Raw genomic sequence first — 21,457 nt, forward strand, 5'->3', positions numbered from 1 at the left:
TCCAATAGATATACCCTTGTGGGTATATCATTTAATAAAAAATTGAATTGCATGTGCCAGTTTTTTTTTTTTTTTTTTACATTAAATTGAAGAATTTCTGCATGTGCCAATTTATCTGCTTTAGGGTTTTGGTGTTTTTTTGTTTTTTGTTTTTCCCAGAGACAGAGTCTTCCTGTTGCCCAGGCTGGAGCTCAGTGGCACAATCATAGCTCACTGCAGCCTTGAACTCCTGGGCTCAAGTGATCCTTTGCCTCAGCCTCCTGAGTAGCTATGACTGCAGGCCTCTGCCACCATGCCCAGCTAATTTTTAAAAGTTTTAGTAGAGACAAGGTCTCTCTAAGCTGCCCAGGCTGAGTGCAAACTCCTGGGCTCAAGCAATCCTTCTGTCTCAGCTTCCCAAAGTGCTGGAATTTCTGGTGTGAGCCACCACAACGGACATACTTTAGGTTTTAATTCAAATGATACTTGCCAAGTGAATTCTTTATTATAGATCTTTCATAAGTGCTTAATTATTGGAATTTTGTTAAACATACTTCCTTACATCTGACTTGTTCAGTATAATTATTTTTAAAATCCCCTGCTCGGATTAACGCTGTGTATCTATTTTAGTTGGAGTGGGGCTTTTTGTTCTGTTTTTGAGACGGAATCCTGTTCTGTTGCCCAGGCTGAAGTGCAGTGGCGTGATCTTGGCTCACTGCAACCTCTGCCTCCTGGGTTCAAGTAATTCTTCTGCCTCAGCTTCCCACGTAGCTGGGATTACAGGTGCTAGCCACAACACCCAGCTAATTTTTATATTTTTAGTAGAGACTAAAAACACCATGTTGGCCAGGTTGGTCTTGTACTCCTGACCTCAAGTGATCTTTCCACCTCCCAGAGTGCTGGAATTACAGGCATGAGACACTGCACCCGGACATGGAGTGATTTTAAATATTGTGAAGAATGGACTTTCATCATACCCCTAAACATTTATTTTACCCATATCCTTCAGTGATACTTTTTCAGAAAATTTTTTTAAGACGGAGTTTCGCTCTTGTTGCCCAGGCTAGAGTGCAATGGCATGTTCACGGCTACAACCTCTGCCTCCCTGGTTCAAGTGATTCTCCTGCCTCAGCCTCCAGGGTAGCTGGAATTACAGGCATGCACCAACACACTCGGCTAATTTTGTATATTTAGTAGAGACAAGGTTTCTCTATGTCGGCTAGACTGATCTCAAACTCCTGACCTCAGATGATCCGCCCGTCTCAACCTCCCAAACTGCTGGGATTATAGGCATGAGCCACCGCACCCTGCCAATACTTTTTTTTTTTTTTTTTTTTTGAGGCAGGGCCTCACTCTGTCACCCAGGCTAGAGTGCAGCGGTGTGATCTCGGCTCACTGCAACCTCTGCCTCCCTGGTTCAAGCTATTCTCGTGCCTCAGTCTCCCAAGTAGCTGGGATTACAGGCACGTGCCTTTGTATTTTTAGTAGAGACAGGGTTTTACTATGTTGGCTAGGCTAGTCTTAAACTCCTCACCTCAAATGAGCCACCTGCCTCAACTTCCCAAAGTGCTGGGATTACAGGTGTGAGCCACCATGCTAGCATAGATATTTCTGATATTTTTCAAAATGGAGTTGCACTCTGTCGCCCAGGCTGGATCACAGTGGCACGACCTCAGCTCACTGCAGCCTCCGCCTCCCGGGTTTCAAGTGATTCTCCTGCCTCAGCCTCCCGAGTAGCTGACACTACAGGTGCACACCACCACACACGGCTAATTTTTGTATTTTTAGTAGAGATGAGGTTTTACCATGTTGGCCAGGCTGGTCACGAACTCCTGACCTCAAGTGATCCACCAGCCTCAGCCTCCCAAAGTGCTGGGATTATAGGCATGAACCACTGTGCCTGATCATCTTTTTCTTAAACATTTATTCATGTGTCTACTTTTCTTCAAAAAAAATTCTCATTCTTGATGACATTTTGAATTAGTATTTGAGTTCTTGCCATACAAATCAAAATGCTTCTGCTGAATGGTTGCAAGAAAGGTTCATCAACTTGCTATATACTTTCCTATCCTTCATAATGCTCAAGTATTCCTAAACACAATGAAAAATTAAAAATAGAATGAAGAATTAAGAGAAATTCAGGTCAATGGAGTCAACAAATTAAACAATAAATTTTAAAATAATACAAAAAATTTCACTTACCATTCAAATAGTATAGTTTGTAAATAATTTTTTTGATTGATGACAGCATGTTGAAAATAAAAACTTATAAGTTATTTAATATTTTCCAAATGATTTCAGAATTTTAAAAAATTCAGATCACTCTTTTTATTAAGCAATTTTTTTTTTCTGGGACCAAAAATTTATTGCACATGATCATACAGATAAAGCGGGAAAAATATTGAGTTTGTAATTCTTAATATGCTTCTCTAAAAGGTTTCAAATTCTCAAACCTGCTAAGATTATACAATACTGTTGACAACATATAAGCTAAATTTCAGTATTGTAACATTCGCATGAATTTCTTTAAAATTTACAATTGTCTAACATCTAATGGGTTTATTAAAAAATCATGATGGTTTCCTTTTTGTTTCATGCTACTTTCATTTTTACATCTCAAAAAAGGCCATCTCAAGAACCCAAAATTAAAAATGTATCAAGTGGCTGGGAGCGATGGCTCACGCCTGTAATCCCAGCACTTTGGGAGACCGAGGCAGGAGGATCACCTGAGGTCAGGAGTTCAAAATCAGCCTGGCCAACATGGTGAAACCCCACCTCTCCTAAAAATCCAAAAATCAGCTGCGCATGGTGGCATGCACCTGTAGTTTCAGCTACTCGGAGGGCTCAGGCAGGAGAACTGCTTGAACCTGGAAGGCAAAGGTTGCAGTGAGCTGAGATCGTGCCATTATACTCCAGCCTGGGTGACAGAACAAGACTCAAGTCTCAAAAAAAAAAAAAAAAATTATTGGCTGGGCATGGCGTTTCATGCCTGAAATCTTACCATTTTGGGAGGCAGGAGTTCAAGACTAGCCTGGGCAATAGAGGGAGACCCCATCTCTTAAGAGAAAAAATAGCTGGGTGTGGTGGCACACACCTGCAGTCCCAGTTACACGGAAGGCTAATGGGGAAGGATTGCTTGAGTCGGGAGCTGGAAGCTACAGTGAGTTATGATTGTGCCACTACATTCCAGCCTGGGTGACAGAGCAAGCCCCTGTCTCAAAAACAAAAAGAGTATCAAGTATTAGAATTTAGTAAAAATTGCATTTTAAAAACATTACTTCTTTAGTGTTTCTATATACTGTGTAACTCTAACTTTTGGTATTTTATATATAAAAGGAAAACTGAAACATAGCTCAAAATTTACTTTCTATAGCACTTCAAAGTTTAGACTAAAAGGGGATTGTTTGTACCTTAAGGAACTAGGCATAACTGAAATTAATTCTGAGTATTAGTTAACTTCCCAAAGAGAAACTACTTTAGCCACCACTCTTTTGGACTTATTTCCATCTGTTTAGCTGAGAATAATGGCAGATCTCAACAGCCACATCATATGTTACAATCAAAGCTAGATGACATTCTGGCATTGTAGTACCATGAAGTGATACGCTAATTTTGTTTTGTGATAAATCAACTACAAGTTCACATATTCAAAATCCAGAAGCCCACAGTATGGTAAATATTCCCACTTCACTCTCCCATCTTTTTATCCCCTTTGGATTCTAGAAGTTTGCCCCCTTTTAATAACTATGAGCAACTACTTTTCTGTGTTCCATCTCCCTTCAATCCAACTGAAAGGAAGAATTCAATATCTGAAAAACATCCTTGATACCTCATCCATTCATTTTATTCTTTCAATAAAGTTACTGAGCACCTACTATGTGCCAGGCACTGTATGAGGCATAAAAAATACAAAGCTGAACAATGAAAATGACACAAAAAAATTTCCTGTCCTCATAGAGTTTACAATCTAGTGGTTCTGACATTAATCAAAGCAATACATAAAAAATTACACAAGTTAAATGCTAAGTAGAGGTACATGGTCAGGTGAGATGTATAACAGTGGGTCTTACTCTGTGACAGAAATTAGGAATGCTTCCCTGAGGAAGTGATGAACTAGCTAAGATCTGAAAGACAAACAGAAATTAATTACGCAATGGGAAGGGATAGATATTTCAAGTCAAAGAAACAGCATGACAAAAGTCTTAGGCTGAATGAAGCACTGTAATTCTCATTCCAAATACTTAAAGGACAATGAAGGTGTCAGTAAGTAAAACCTGGTACATAATGAGGCTAAATGGGAACAAGAATAGGTAACCCCTGTTGAGGGTTTTTTAGGTGATGCGCCAGCCACTGAGACAGCAATTATTTTGATGCTTGGAAATACACTCTAGATAGTGGCCCCAATATATTTGACCTATGAGGTCACATAAAATATTTCATTTTCATCGTTAAGGACAATAAAAAGCCACTGAAGTGTTTTAAGCTAGAGGTACAAGTGGGGGTAGGTGGGTTTTCTTGATTAAAATTGCACTTTGAACAAAAAGAATTCTGCCTGTAGTAGAGTGAATACAGGGAGGGCCAGAGTCGCTGCAGGAAGACTGGTTAGGAGACAACTGCAGTCATACAGACAAAAGGTGCTGATGGTAGCTTAGATTAGGGAGTGGTGAGAAGTGAAGTAGACAAATTTGAGAGATGTTTACAAGGTGAAAATGACAGGACTTGATGATGAAGTGATAAGGAGAGCAAGATGTCTTAAGATGATTTCTATGTTACCAGTTTGGGAACTAGGGTGAATGGTGGTGGCATTCACTGGGATAAGAAGGTGTCTTGATTAGACTGTAGGTTAACACAAACTTGTTAAAGTATAACTCCTAACTCCCCTACTGGCATCTATTAAATAAAAACCCACGAAAAAATTTAATTTTTTCCATACATATTTGCCTTTGGTCATACACAGTCATTCTTACATGACTTAACTAGAAATAATGCTTCACCCCCAACTAGCATATATGGGAGAATTTTCAAGTTTTTTTTTTTGAGACGGAGTCTCACTTGGTCACCCAGGCTGGAGTGCAGTGGCACAATCTCAGCTCACTGCAACCTCTGCCTCCCAGATTCAAGTGATTCTCCTGCCTCAGCCTCCCGATTGGCTCGGATTACAGGCATGCGCTATCGCACTCAGCTAATTTTTGTATTTTTAGTAGAAATGGGGTTTCACCATGTTGGCCAGGCTGGTCTCGAACTCCTGACCTCAAGTGATCTGCCTATCTTGGCCTCCCAAAGTGCTGAGATTACATGCATGAGCCACTGTGCCCTGCCTCGAGTTCTAGGATAAGGTGAGAAAAGAAAAAAATTCAAAATACCCAATGTTTTTCACATACATGAAATTAAAAAGCAAAGCACAGAAAGCCTACTACAAAGCTATTGTAATCAGACCTGTTAGAATGACTATTATCAAAAAGACAAAAGAGGAGGGTTGGAGAGGATGCAGAGAAAATAAAAGCTTTGTACGCTATTGGCAATGTAAATTATTATAGCCATTATGGAAAACAGTACGGAGGGTCCTCAAAACATTAAAAAAATAGAACTACCATATGATCCACCAATCCCACTATTTATGTTCAAAAGAAATGAAATCAGTATGTGGAAAAGACATCTGCAATCCCATGTTCATTGCAGCATTACTCACAATAGCAAAGATACGGAATCAATTTAACTGTGCATCAATGGATGATGGATAAAGCAAATGTAGAAAATATGCACAAGAGAATACTACTCAACATTTAAAAAATGGAAATTCTGTCATTTCTGACAACATGGACAAATTTGGGTATGGTGGCACACCCCTGTGGTCCCAGCTACATGGGGAACCACTGTGTTAAGTGAAATAAGCCAGGCACAGAAAGACAAATGCCAAATGCTACATGATCTCACTTAATGGAATGCAAAAAAAGTTAACTTCATGGGACAGAGAGTAAAATTCTGGTTATCAGAGGCTGGGGGTTGGGGAAACAGGAGATGTCTGTAAAAGGACACAAAACTGCAGTTAGTAAACAAAAGTTCAAGAGATCTACTTACATCAGGTGACTACAGTTAATGACAATATGTTGTATACTTGAAAACTGTTACAAAATGTTAAGTGTTCTTGCTACAAAAAAATATGTGAGGTAATACAATAAACAGCTTGATTTCGCCATTCCACAATGTATACATGTATCAAGACATCATGTTGTACACCATAAATATATAATTTTTACTTAAAAATATAGAAAACAAAAAAACTACAAAAAATAAAAAGCAAAGCACAATTACCATTTTCATCTCCTAACCGTTAACATGTCTCAGCTAGAGATTTCTTTTTTTTTAAATTCCAGGACATGACAACTTTATATCTAAATTATGTAATTTTTAAAAAAACGAATGCTGGTAAGTCAATTATCAGGTTTTTCCTGTATTTCTCACACTGCTAAATAGTTTGGGGTTAACTTAAACAAAAATCATCCTTCTGTCTTTTAGGCAGTTTGAATAACACAAACAGGGTAACATATACCTCCTACATAGATGTGCACACACAATCTAAAGTTCTACGGTCATCTTTAAAAGATAAAAAAGATAAGTGAAAATGTATGAATTAATGACTATGCTATAATAAAAGCATATAACTAGGCTTTAAGTCCAAAGACCACATTACTAATTGTGATTTCAGTCAAGTTACTTGTCCTTTCTAAGGCTTAGGGAAACTTCTAACATTTGAATAATACCTCCCTCTCAGAATAGAGTGTTTAATGAATTGTAAACATCTATAAAAATAGTTCTCCTTATAAATTAAAAAAAAAATCAAAATAAGCACATAGAATGCTCAGATCATCATAATCTCCGTTTGTATGATTTCCTTGGGAAGACCAAATAAATTTAAAAGTAGTAAGTAAGGCATTCAGCTTCTATAACAATAAGCAAGTACAATATACCACAGAAAAATTTAAATTTATATAGAATAGGTCAATCTTGAGAAACAATGTTAGCTCTGAAGAAGTTAATGTCCCATCAACCCTTCTTTTCCATAATAAACTGTTTTTGCTGAATGTATAACTAAAAATAAAATGTTCTCTTCTAAGGACATAAGGTATACATTTTAAATCTTTAATTAGACCTTTGCACATTTAATCTAAAGCTATTATATAGTTTTAGAATAACATGACTTATTATAATATTTTAAATAACCCGAGGTAAAACATTATCAATTTGTTCTTGGCTCTATCCATAGTACCCAAAACAGTGCCTGTATATTTTAAATAATGTCAATGAAAATGGATCCTGGAGAAGGGAAGAAAAAAGGCCAGTACTGTTTTCAATAAAGCCTAAATCACTCCAAAATTTAATGTAAATGAAATATGTATTTTCCCCCCAAGCACTTAGATATAAGGACCACTATGTATGTCATGCCAAACACGCAAAGCACCATAAAGTGTCACAATGTGGTTTAAAATTTTCAAGTATCTTAAAGAAAGAGTAGTCCAGCTATTTCATCTTCTATCTTGGATATATTTAAGAATGTGAATTTTAAAATAGACACCACTTAGTTTAATTCTATCAGAAATATATTTTAAATCTCTAAAAGTCTCTGTTTCTTATCACCTATGTACTTTTATTTTATAATGCATGATTGAGATTCTTTCATGTTGATTTCAACCTTAATTCCTAACAAAATAGAATTCAAAATTCACCAACGACTCTTATTTAGAAGACTGTGTATGTGTATATATATCTCTCACATAGAGCTTTATTCAAAACTAGCTTTATAAATTCAGTATGTGCAAACACCCACCTAATAAGATACTATAAGAATGGTATAAAATTGTCTTATGTGCAACGAAAAATAATTTTCCAAAAACAACTTCTTAAAGAGGAAAAATGAAGGTAAAGAAATTAATATAAATAGTACTAATCAAAATTTTTATACTTACAAATGCTGCTAAAGTTAGCAGGATAAATTACTCTTTTACTTCTAACAGTAAATGTTTAAAGGAATGTACAAGTAATGCTTTTTAAATCACTTGGCCATATACTCTAGTATTTTGCTTGTACAGTTTGTGCTTTTTATTTTTACATTTGTACCATCTTTTTGTTGAAAATTATAGCTTCCACTTATACAATGTACCCATTATTTGAAGTGATTTTTTTTCACATTTTCAAGATATTTAAAAGTTCAGTAGGGTGATGATTTTCCAGAGTTTTCAAACTCAACAATTATATAATTTATTAATCTGATTGGGCTTTTAACAGTAATTAATTATAGATTTAAGTACATAATTTTAATAACATTTAAAATGTAAGCCTCTTTTCATTTTACATTAGCCATAAAAGCATTTGAATCTGTGTAAATAATAGTAAACTATTAACAAATATTGAGAAATCAATTCAGCAATCTGTGTGAACACAAGAGGTTTTCCTTTTTCATTTAAAAAAAATGCCTACAGTGAGATATCAAAATTAGGAAATGACATCTTCTTTTCCTTAGGCATGTAATTATTTTACAGTATGTGTGGACTTCCCTAGATCACACCAGTTTAAAAGAGGGTTAAGCCCCTAAACACAGAACAACCAAAAGATTGTAATGCTCGTACCTAATATCTTCTAAACTGGCTTTGGAATAGTCACCACTTTATCACATTCCATTTTGTTTTATCGTCTTTTCATGAAAAGGAAAGTCTTCCCCTAACTGGTAACATCCAGATTATAAATATAACCTTCCTACTCCAGAGCTATAATTTGAGTTTTGACTGCCACTCCCGTTATTCAACTGTCATCTTCTTTATATGATGAAGAAGCGCATCTTTTTCCAAATGAGCCTCTGCAAGAGCCATTTTAGCTTTAGCCAGTTCCTGTTTAAGAAATTCATTCTCTTCCATGAGCTGAAATGATAAATGGTAGGGGTAGGGATAAGATAATTTAATCATTTCAGGAAATATAGACTATTTACATAGTATCCAAAGGCATGACACTTGGGATAGTAAAAATGTCCAATGCTGGTGAGGGTGCATTTAAGCTGAAAATTGCTTTGAGACAATATTTGGAAACATACATCAAGACTTAAAATATGTTCCCATGCTTCGACCTAGTTATACGAAACACTAACTCCTAATTTCCAAGTCTAATAGTGACTTTGTTTCACATGAATTTTCCCAGACCTCTCTATGGCTTTACACATTGCTGAACTACCCCTACTTTCTCAGCCTCTCTCCTTTTTTGGCTTTTATGCCACAACTGTTTCATATTTATCCCTTTTAATCTACGTATGCCCTTTTCATCTTTTCTTCTACTTGTTAAAAAGTCTTAAAATTTGACATTCTGTTAGTTCCATTGCTGGGTCTTCTTCTCTTGTCATGAGTCACTTTCTTGGATGATCTTATCTACTTCCATGGCTCCAACTATCATAAATAGACTCACCTAGCACAAACCTCTCTCTTGAGCTCCAGATTCAAATTCTGAACATGTCATCAGACATTTTCATCTAGATGGCCAATAGTTCTCTGCCACCCATTTAAGACTTAGCAATTATTTTATCCTCTTAGAGCCATTCCCTCATAACTAGGAATGGCTATATTAGAGCAAATATATTAGAGCAAACATAGCCATTCCTAAGTATGGGGAAATGATAAAATATGCATTACACAGATACATTAAAATATATGCAGTTAATTTCAAATAGTTCTCAAACTTCTTCTAGTTCTAGCTTAAGAATTCTTGCCTTATAGACCAAGTGAGGTAGTTTCCTATACTTTCCATCATCTGTAGTATAGCATCTCACACAGTACATTGTGACTATCAATTGAACACTCTTCTTCCACTAGACTTTGAGTTCTTCAATAGTTAGGGGTCATATACTATTCCATTCTATATCCCTAGCTCAGAGTTGGCACTGAGTAAATCCTCACTGAACAAATGAATTAACTCATCCTATGGTTTTATCATACAGATTAAAACTCTGCTGAACATTCTGTTTCTTTATAATGGCAAAAACAACAAAACAAAACAAAACCGAAACTCAGAAGCAACATGAATGTTAATAAATGTTTAGAGGAAGTTTCAGAAATGACAGCACACCTAAAACCATATTACTCAGCCATTAAAAATAAATGTTAAACAAATATAGCAATATGAAAAAAATTTGTTAAACAAGTAAAATTATATAGTATGTACACTTGAATATTAATTATTTCTTAAATAAAAAAGAATCTACGAGGAAAAATCACAAAAATACTAAGACAGCACTGGAGGAAGGCAGAAGGCACTAAATTTTTATTTATGTTGCTCAACACTATAGCCATAGCACCTCACACAGCACCTGGGCACAAGAACAAGCACTCGGTACTTTTTATTTAAATAACAATGATTACACTATTAGTATCTTAATACTTAATTATTTAATTGCTGAAACTGAATCTGAATTAGGTTTCCCATTACCTGTTCCCTAGTAAAGTCAGAGGAGCACTCAGGAAAGTTAGCTGACTGAGAAGGCCAAGGACTTGTCTGAGTGGCTTCAGTGACACTGCACTGTTTCTTCAGATCATACCTTCCACTCGTCAGCGGCACTGAATCGCTTTTGACATTTTCTTTCACATCACTTCCAGTATTAAGAATGTGAGAATCTGATTAAACAAATAACATGCTCAGATAACATTTCCAAATACTTGACAAATCTTTAAAAGTTCAATTGTGAGAATCTAATTTAAAAATAAATATCCATATATATTAGTATGAGGGTAGCAGTATGACATAAAAAACCAATAAAACCAAAAGCTCATTCTCTGAAAAGATCAATAAAATGAAAGGATCTAAATAAACTAAAAGATCAATGAAGCTAAAAGATCTAAATAAATAGTTTATTTAGATCAACTAAATAAACTTTCCTTTGTAAGAATTCTTTCTAAGTATTTGTCAATTTCATCTAAGTTACATAATTACATAATTTATTATGTTTACACTAAAGGTTTGTTAGATTTAACAGATTTAAAGGCTTATGATTAACTAATAAATAAACCTTTAGTTAGACTGACCAAGAAAAAGAAATTACTAGAATCAGAAATGAAAGAAGTGACATTCTACTAACCTTACAGAGATTAAAAAAAAAAAAAAATACTATAAAGGACACTATAAACAACAGTATGGCAATAATTAGATAACTTAGGGCAGACACAGTGGCTCACTCCTATAATCCCAGAACTTTGGAAGGCCTAGCTGGGAGAATTGCCTGAGGCCAGGAGATGGAGACCAGCCTGGACAATGCAGCAAGACCTGTCTCTGTAAAAAGTAAAAATTAAAATTAAAAAATAATTATGTAACTTAAGGCTAGGCATGGTGGCTCACACCTATAATCCCAGCACTTTGGGAGGCCGAGACGAGAGAGGCAGATCACCTGAGGTCAGGAGTGTTCGAGACCAGCCTGGCCAACAGTGAAACCCTGTCTCTACTAAAAATACAAAAATTAGCCAGGCATGGTGGTATGCGCCTGTAGCCCCAGCTACTTGGGAGGCTGAGGCAGGAGAATCACTTGAACCTGGAGGCGGAGGCTGTAATGAGCCAAGATCACACCACTGCACTCCAGCCTAGGTGACAAAGCAAGACTGTCTCAACAACAACAACAATTATGTAACTTAGATGAAGTAGACAAATTCTTAGAAAGAGATAAACTACCCAAATAGACTCAAGAAGACAATGTCAACAGACTAAGCTGGGAGAGACTGAATCAATAATCATAAAATTACCCACAAAGAAAAGCCCAGGCCCAGGTGGCTCTACTGCTGAATTCTATCAAACATTTAAAGAATAATATTAAATCTTTAAAAGCTCTTCCAAAAATCCGAACATTCCCAAACTTTCTATGAAGGCACTATCACCCTGATATCAAGTCTAGACCAAAAAAAAAAAAAAAAAAAAAAAAAAAAAAAAAAAAAAAAAAAAAAAAAAAAAAATCACAAGAAAACTAAGACCAATATGCTGATGAATATGGACATAATTGTTAACAAAATGTTAGCAAACTGAATCCAGCAACATACATAACTATAAAGCAGGGTCAACTGGGATTTGTCCCAGGCATGCAAATATATCTATCATCCAAAAATTAACTAATGTAATACATCATATCAACAGAATAAAAGGCAAAACCCACATGATCATTTCAATAGATGCAGAAAAAGAATTTGATAAAATCTAGTATCTTTTCAGGGTAAAAACACTCAGTAAATTAGAAATAGAAGGGAACTTCCTCAATCTAATAAAAGGTCATCAATGTATAAACATCCCACATCTAATATCATACTTAATGGTGAAAGACTAGACTCTTTTCCTGTTGCCAAAATCAGAAACCAGACAAGGCTATTATTGTCACTTCTATTCAACATTGTCTTAGAGGTTCTAACCAGTGCAACTGGGCAAGAAAAACAATAAAAGACATTCAGATTGGAAAGGAAAAAGTAAAATTATCTCTATTAGACATAATCTTGCATGTAGAAAAAAAAATAAGGAAACAACTAAAAAACTACTGGGACTAATCAAGTTCAGTGAGGTTGCAGGATATAAAATCAATACACAAAAATAATTACATTTTTATAATGTGTAATGAAGAATCCGCAAATGAAAGAAAACAATTCCATTTAAAATACTGTGAAAAAGAGTATGAATAAACTTAACAAAAGAAGCACAAAACTTACTATACTTTGAAAACTATAAAATATTGTTGGGAGAAATAAAAGATGATCTAAATATATGATCTAAATATCCCACTGTTCATAGATTGGAAGACTTAATGTTGTTAAGATGGCAATAATCCTCAAACTTATCTACAGCTTTAACACAATCCCTATCAGAAGTTGAGCTGGCTGCTTTGTAGAAATTATCACGCTGATGTTAAAATTCATATGGAATTGCAAAGGACCCAAAAGAGTAAAAAAAGTATTGAAAAGGTACAACAGAGTTGGATGACTCACATCTTCCAATTTTAAAACTAACTCCAAAGCAAGCTGGTAATCAAGACAGTGTGGTAGTATCAAAGACAGACAAGTGGAACAGAATTGAGAATTCAGAAATAAATCCACGTGTCTTTAATCCTTACCCACATATCAAAAACAAAAATTGATATATTTGCTGTAAAGAGCTACATTGAATCGCTAATTCTATAAAATTCTTCAAATAAAACACGAGAAAATACTATGATCTCAGATTTGGCCATGGATTCCTATATAGGACTGCCAAGGCACAGGCAACAAAAGAAAACAGATAAATTGAACACTGTTGGTTTAAGAAATTGCCATGGCTACCCCAACCTTCAGCAACCATGACTGTCATCAATCAGCAGCCATCAAGACCCTCCACAAGCAAAAAGATTACGACTCACTGAAGGTTCGGATAATCATTAGCAGTTTTTAGCAGTCAAGTGATTTTTTTTTTGTTTTTTTGTTTGATTTGTTTTTGAGACGGATTCTTGCTCTGTTGTCCTGGCTGGAATGCAGTTGCGCGATCTCGGCTCACTCTAACATCCGCCGGCCAGGTTCTAGCAATTCTCCTGCTTCAGCCTCCCAAGTAGCTGAGATTACAGATGTGTGCCACCACACCCAGTTACTTTTTGTATTTTTTGTAGACAGGGGTTTTGCCATGTTGGCCAGGCTGGTCTTGAACTCCCGACCTTAGGTAATCCACCCACCTCAGCCTCCCAAAGTGCTGGATTACAGGTGTGAGCCACTGTGCCTGAGCAGCAATCAAGGATTTTTAAAATAAGCTATGTACATTTTTTAGTCACAATAGTGTAAATATGACTTTCATATGCACTGGTAAACTGAAAACTTTGTGTGACTTGCTGTATTGTGATACTCACTTCATTGTGCCGGTCTGGAACCCGATCTGCAGTATATGTAAAGTATGCCTATATAAGGAAGAAGTTCAGCCTTCTTCATGTGGATATCTGGTGATTCCATCACCACTGGTGGAAAGGGTATTCTTTTCCCCATTGAATTGTTTTGCCAGCCTTGTCAAAGATCAATTAACGTTAAGAGTTTATCTCTGGACACTCAATTCAATTCATTCCAATTACCTTTCACTAAGCTCCTTTTATACTCCGTCAGCTAAAAAATATTTCTAGCTTATAATTATAAAAGTTGATTAGTATTATTATTTTCAAATGTTTGAGAATTACTGCATGTCTTGTATTTTCCTATTTTCTTGTTTATGTTTATCCCATTTTCTTGTCTATAAACACTGTTTCCATTTGCTATAGCCAATCTCTAGTGATGGTGGGAAAGGAAAGGCTGCTCAACTGGGTGAGATAAGCCAAGTCTGTTAATTGGATAGGGAATCATTCCCTTCCTGGAGGCTTAGCAGCTGCAGAAACTACCCTCAATATTTTACTTTATATGCAAAATCTACTGAAGTCTACTACTGGGCAGGGGCACAGGAGAGGATCCCAAAAAAGCAATGCCTATATTATTCATGCTATTGCCTCAGGGCTCATTCTAACCTCAGTATCTTGTTGGGGAGATTCTTCCTATTTTTAAGGAGGAACTTCAATCGTGTAGTCCTCTTGAATTCTCTTGGTCCTGTTTCTCACTGCTTCCCCGGGAAGAAGGTATGACTTATCTGATTGATGATTTTTTTTTTTTTCAAGAACTATATATATATATATATATATATATATATATATATATATATATATGTGGTTCAGTCTCTTGCTTTGGTATATGCTGTACCTCCTGCTGAGAGGGTGCATTCTTTTCTTTTTCTTTTTAGAAGACAGACCTGAATTTCTGGGAGCTAACACATTTGGGAAAGAGAGCTATGCAGCAAGCCCGTCTTCTCAGATACCTAAGCTATTCTCTCCACCTGAGCTTTTATCAGTAACGAAGCTACAATTTTGATCTCTGTTGGCCTTTCTCCTATGTCTGACTCCAGATGCTCTCAAACTACAGAGGAAAAGACTCTTCAAGAGTCTCCCACAAACTGTTCCCACATCTGCAACTGTCCTCTCCTTTCTTTTGTAGCACTGTTAATGACTTTATTCTTCAGTGTATGTTTTCTGTCATTTAATGAGGTTTTTGATAGGAGATGAAAGAGATGTATATATCAGTCCTTCAATTAGCTATAATAGTGAAGCCCAAAACATCTAAGTCTACTGGCTCACACTCTTTCTACTACCTCATACCACCTTGTAAGACACAGACCTTACTAGAGTGGAGATACAAACATTGAATGTAAACTAAGCATATAGACAATACACTATAAGTAACTAATGCACAGAAAAGTCCAAAAGAAGTGGAAGAACTCACATCAGAGTATAAAGAAAGCGTCACTATACATCAGAGTATAAAGAAGAAACTTGAGACAACATTGAGAGGATGAATGAAATCCACATAGCGATGAGCAATTCCAAAGAGAAATAACAAGGCAAGTAAGAACAGAGATGGAGAAGTGCAAGGTAAGTTCCATTATAAGGAGTATAAATAGTAAATAAAGCTAAGAAAGATATCAACTGAGAGACATGAGTAAGATCAAGAGACGTGTAAGAGCTCGAAGGCCTCTCTCACTTTCTACAACATTCCAAACATGTGTGTACAACAGGTACTAAGCCAACCATATATGAGGTTTCTTCCCAGGGTAGAGGCCTGTACATATATAGATAATATTTTATTACAATGTACTGAAGGTGTCCCGCAATCTTCCACTACTGCATATGTACATACATATAAAATAAATGAGTAAAAAGAAACAATCAGTATGTAAATAATTTAACTTCAAAATTTAAGGTGTTCATTTAAATGGTTTTTCATTGGCTGGGTATGGTGGCTCACGCCTGTAATCCCAGCACTTTGGGAGGCTGAGGCAGGTGGATCACCTGAGATCAGGAGTTTGAGACCAGCCTGGCCAACATGGTGAAACCCTGTCTCTACTAAAAATACAAAAATTAACTGGGTGTGGTGATGGGCACCTGTAATCCCAGCTACTCAGGGGGCTGAGGCAAGAGAATCTCTTGAACCAGGGATGCGAAGGTTGCAGTGAGCCGAGATTGCACCCCATTGCACTCCAGCCTGGGTGACAAGAGCCAAAACTCTGTCAAACAAACAAGCAAACAAAGAAACAAACAAAAAACAAATAAATAAATAAATGGTTTCTCATATATACCTCTAATATGAAAAGACCCATCATCATTTCTCTCTACCACAAGATGATCAATATGTATAGTTACAGGAGTTGGTTCAAGGGATACTGTACTACTCCGGGGAGTGTCATCCTACAGGAAAGAAAAAGAACATTGCCATGTTACTCTAGCCAGTCATATTTTTAATGAGTTAAAGATAAAACATGTATCTTTATATGTTTCAACTGATACAGTGAGAAAACTACCTGTTATATTTTGAAATTTCCAAAAAAGATCTCTACGTCATTTACCAAAAAAGACAAACAAAATCGTTTTAATAAATCCTGATAGAACATAAATTATAGAGAAGGCATATTCTTAGACATGAATGAAAGTCCAGGTAGGCAAAAGAAACATAACAATATAAAATTATTTATTAACATACTTTTAAATTTATTTTTGTGTTAGAAACTTGTATCTTCATTGGCATTACTGTTGCAACAGTTTCATCTTCCAAAAAATGTTGAATATTCAAAAGGGAAGATGTAAGAAACTCAGTGCTGAAGTTTTCTATGTGGCACTGCAGAAATCCATTTTTTTCTGCAAGTAAAGAGTGTATTACAGCACCAGGCCCACTTTCAAACCTCAGAGAAATCTCAGGAGAGGATTTGGAATGAATTACAGCTTTCTGATCGGAACCTATGGAAGATGAACATATAAAAATGTTTGTAGCACTGTTCAATAATATTACTATTATGTGTCATGTAGTACATTAAAATAATACTAGTTTTACTATTTACCCCTAGTTTAAATTAAACCCCTAGTTTAAATGATATTCTATAGTACATATACAATATACATACACCCACTAATTCCAATATTTTAAGGCAACTTTCTCCTACAATAACATTGATTTTTCTATATTTCCTGTTTTTTTTGATAACAAGAAAAACATGTTATCAAGAAAAACATGTCATGATATAACTCTGGTGTGATACATACCTCAGATACTTAGTGTCTGTTTGATTGTATACCTAACTATACATTCAAATGGTGGCTGTGATGCAGAAATAAGTTAGATATTTAAGGTGACTCTTACGCCATTTCTCAAGAAGCAACAAAAGCCTGAGGTTTTGCAGTTTCCTCATAAAACTGGGGCCTTAAATAACAGAAAAATAAACAGAGAAAACCTCATTAAATTGTTTCTATTAGAAGGCAAACCAAAAACGGATATAATAAGGGAAAAGTGTGTGTGTACGTGTGGGTATGTAAAACTACATTTACTTATGCCTGGACCCTGTCCCCCCAAAAAATTTACAGATGGCGTAGAGAGTATAAACACACAGTTTAAAAACAAATTTTAAAATTCCAATGAAGCTCCAGTAGGATATCTAACTTAAAAAATACAAATTCCTAGTGAAATCACTGAAGTAAATTACTTGTGAACTCACGGTAACTATTTTGCTTATTTATTTTATGTTACTTGGTTCCAAAATGTGTAAGAGGCAATATGTACATGGTATAATCTGATAAAAAAATGAGGAGACAAGGAAAAAAGGATGGAAGGGAAAAGGGAATGGTAGTTGGTAAGGTTAATAACCCAAAATTAACCTTACCAACTACCATTATTTAAATTCCTATACCAAAAGGTGGACCAAAAATGAGCTCCCTAGCAAAAAAGATAAAAATATGATCAGTTTCACAACTCATATAACCCATAAGATAAAAACAAACTCATTCTGGAAAGGCAAAGACGTTTCAGTTTCTGAGATATGAAAGTTATTTATCCCATGGGTCCCCATAAGAAGACTGCTGTATCAATTCATGATAGATTTTTTAAAATTCATAATGAAAAGGTATTTTATTTTTCTTTAGCATGGATGTGACTAAACAGGTCAAATATATGCATATTTGTGAAAGGGGGAGAGTTGCAAGAAACTAAAGATGTGTGTATTTATTTATACCAAGGCTAGGTCTCCATTCACAATTCCAGGTGGAGAGTTGCTCTTAAAACTTCCATTCCAGGTACAGAATTATACTTACTGTTAATACTACTTATTAACATTCCAGAAAATAATACAAGAGTTCAAATGTAACTCCAAAGAATTATTTAATTATTTCAAAATTCACATATTTTTATTTTTTAAAATAGAAGGTAAAATAAATGGTCACAAATTGGTAATGGTTAGTGTTCTTTCCCATGTCAAGAAAAACAAGAGTGAACTTGCTGAACAAGAGAACTTGCCAACAAATAAACTGGATAATGTGATTTTATTTTGCCTTTTTATCTACCTAGATCTACACACACACACATTCTAATTCCACAGAGTAAAGCCAGAAATAATTTCAAACAAAAATAGTTTTTTTGGAGACAAAATAAAACAAAACAAAAACTTTCTTAGTCAAAATCATTCCTCCCTACTACCCCTTATGCCATGGAATTATTATGCCATGTCTTCCTATTGAAGCTCCACATACTATAGAAAAAACAACCACAAACTACAAATAGTAATTATTATTATTATAAATAAATGTAATTTTCCTTGAATTCAATTATAGTCAAGATAGGACTTCTGATGAGACATATGTAAAAGAAAAAAATTAAAACATATTAAACCACTGTATATGAAAAGTAATTAAAAAAAAAATCTTACCAACTGGACGATTACAAAGGTAATGCCGCAGACTGATATTGCCTAACTGGTCTGGTGTCACCTGGTTCACTTGAAGACAAATTTCTGTATCTTCCCCTCGGATGTCAATTTCCCCATTAACACCAGTAATTTTAAACACCACAACGGACATCTATTAATGATTGCATAAATGATATTAGTACGCCAGGCAGTTCAAAACAAAATTTAAGAAATAATATAGGAAAACTACCATCACCCTCTAAAAATATACTTGTGAACTTCCAGACCAAAAATATACTTGTGACCTACAGAACATGGTTGTTACGTTATAGTGAAAACCTTTTCTTTCATTTATTAAAAAAAAAATTAGGTCACAAGGATTGCAAAATGATTTCCATTAAAAGTTAGACATAATATCTTTTTCAAGTCTTCCATAAGAATATTTCACCGCACCAAGAGGGCTTAAGAGAAACCACTAGCTTGGGCAACACAGTGAGACCTCCTCATATCTACAAAAAAATTTAAAACAGCCAGGTGGGGTGGTGTGTGCCTACAGTCCCAGCTACTTGGGAGGTTAAGGCAGGAAGATCACTTAAGCCCAGGAGTTCAGAGTTGCAGTGAGCTATGGACACAGCTCTGCACTCCAGCCTGGGCAACAGAGTGAGATCCTGTCTCTAAAAAAATAAAAATAAAAAACATAAAATGCAAGACAGAAAAAAGAAAGAGCCTCCACTCCTCAAAATGAATAAAACAAACTTAGAAAAATAAAATCAAAGGAAAAACAATTGATTAGGAGGGAAGTGTTTTCAAGAATAAAAGGAGCAAAATGAATTGCCCACCATCTAAGAATTCATTTTATATGAGTGTCTCAAAATATGTACATATCAAATATGAAATAAAGTTGGTGGCACTTTTCTTCATAGAATCTCTCTCAAATGATTACTACCAGGTCATCATGATTTTCTTGAGCACCCTCTGAATTTGTACTGATGGCATCTGGAGAAGTTTCACCATAATTCTGTAAGTTTGCACTGGCATTCACACTTTCTGCTGTGCTCTGGTAATTTGTAGTTGAGTTCTTTTTATTTCCTAAAATAATAGAAAAGTAAATTCATAAATTAAAGTCAGTTTTGCACATGATATAACATTGCAAGCTTATTTAACAAAAATGGACTATCCTTTCAACTCTTCTCAAGCACTGCCTCCTTTAAAAAAATGGACCAAGAAAAATTAGATTGTGATTAGTTAGCAAACAATGAATGTGCTATAATTCAATATTTCTCAAATTATCTGTGGTAAAAAACAATTTTTAAAACATTTTGTAGCCATCACAGATCAATACTTTTTAAAAATGCCATGAAAATGAATTAATAGAAAAATCAGGTAAGAAAACCTAAAGACCTATAAAACATAGGTCTTAATTTATTATTATATTTTCTACTTTATAATCAGCTTCTAAACTAGTGCTTGGCAATATGTTAGGTGCTCAATAAATTATTAAATAAATGGCCCGGAAAAGATGCCTGTAAATACAGTTGTAGTATGAGGGGCTAATAAAAGCATTTCAAGGGGGATTCCTAACATCGTCGGGGTTAAGAAGACATCTCTGATAAAATAATATTTCCACTAAGGTGAACAAAGGCTGGGTGTGGTGGCTCATGCCTGTAATCCCAGCACTTTGGCGAGAGGATCACTTGAGCCCAGGAGTTCAAGACTAGCCAGGGCAACACAACAAAGCATCATCTCTACCAAAAATACAAAAATTAGCCAGACATAGTGGCACTCCCCTGTCCCTCAGGAGGCTGAGGCAGAGGATCACTTGAGCCCAGGAGGTAGAGACTGCAGTGAGCCAAGACAGCACCACTGCACTGCACTCTAGCTTGGGTGACAGAGTGAGACCCCATCGCAAAAAAAAAAAAAAAAGAATTGCCTTAAAAATTTTTTTTTTTTTGAGACAGAGTCTCACTCTATCGCCCAGACTAGAGTGCAATGACGTGATCTTAGCTCACTGCCACCTCCACCTGCCTCAGCCTCCCAAGTATCTGGGATTACAGGCACGCACCACCACACTCAGCTAATTTTTCTATTTTTAGTAGAGATGGGGTTTCACCAATTGGCCAGGCTGGTCTCGAACTCCTGAACTCAAGTGATCTGCCTGCCTTGGCCTGCCAAGGTGCTGGGATTACAGGCATAAGCCATTGTGCCCGGCCCCTTTTAAAAAATTTAAAACAAAATATTTTTTTAATTTACATGGAAAAGAATAATTGTTAGGGGAGCAAAAAGATACGCTGAAAAACACTGACTGGATAAAATAATGGGTGGGGAAAAAAAAAGCCAGAAGAGTTGTCCTTAACTACTCTAATTAAAATAAAAAATAATAAAATAAACAGAAAGAAAAAGAGCATTCTAGGAACAGGTATAACAAACTGAGATGGAAAAGCTTATCACAGTAAAGAAAGTGACAGAAAGACTGAAGTAAACTATGATCCATCTGAAGTATAATGAGTACCTGGGAAAACATCAGAAGTAAGCTGGAGCCACATCATACAGAGCATTGTCAGTAATGTTAAGAATTTTTAACTTAATAGACTTATAGCAATTATAAGTTATCAGCAATACAGTGGTAAATGTTATGATGAAACCTGTGTTTTTTAAAAGACTATTTTGCCTGGCAGGGCATGGTGGCTCACAGCTGTAATCCCAACACTTTGGGAGGCCAAGG

General features: G+C 35.6%; 1 protein-coding gene across 1 annotated transcript; it reads right to left on the bottom strand.

The window, feature by feature from the left end:
• Positions 1-7,915: 7,915 nt before the first annotated feature.
• Positions 7,916-20,471, bottom strand: LOC119469125 (UHRF1-binding protein 1-like). The gene is made up of 6 exons (XM_037734146.1): positions 19,682-20,471; positions 18,757-18,907; positions 16,548-16,801; positions 16,147-16,255; positions 10,444-10,628; positions 7,916-8,891 (listed from the first exon to the last, which is right to left on the bottom strand). Exons 2-6 carry the CDS (start codon positions 18,905-18,907, stop codon positions 8,772-8,774), a joined length of 819 nt encoding a protein of 272 aa, XP_037590074.1. The 5' UTR covers positions 19,682-20,471; the 3' UTR covers positions 7,916-8,771.
• Between the last annotated feature and the right edge of the window lie 986 nt (positions 20,472-21,457).

Source organism: Cebus imitator, unplaced genomic scaffold (assembly GCF_001604975.1).
Source record: "Cebus imitator isolate Cc_AM_T3 unplaced genomic scaffold, Cebus_imitator-1.0 Scaffold18, whole genome shotgun sequence".
Classification (NCBI taxonomy): Eukaryota; Metazoa; Chordata; class Mammalia; order Primates; family Cebidae; genus Cebus; species Cebus imitator.

Bases quoted from the DNA above. Each gene is read 5' to 3' on its own strand.
- LOC119469125 (XM_037734146.1), bottom strand. From the start codon at position 18,907: ATGTCCGTTGTGGTGTTTAAAATTACTGGTGTTAATGGGGAAATTGAC. The intron at 16,802-18,756 runs GTAAGATTTTTT...CATCTTCCATAG, and splicing joins CCTTTGTAATCGTCCAGTTG to GTTCCGATCAGAAAGCTGTA. The intron at 10,629-16,146 runs GTATATATGAGA...TTGTTTAATCAG, and splicing joins TGGGTCTTTTCATATTAGAG to ATTCTCACATTCTTAATACT.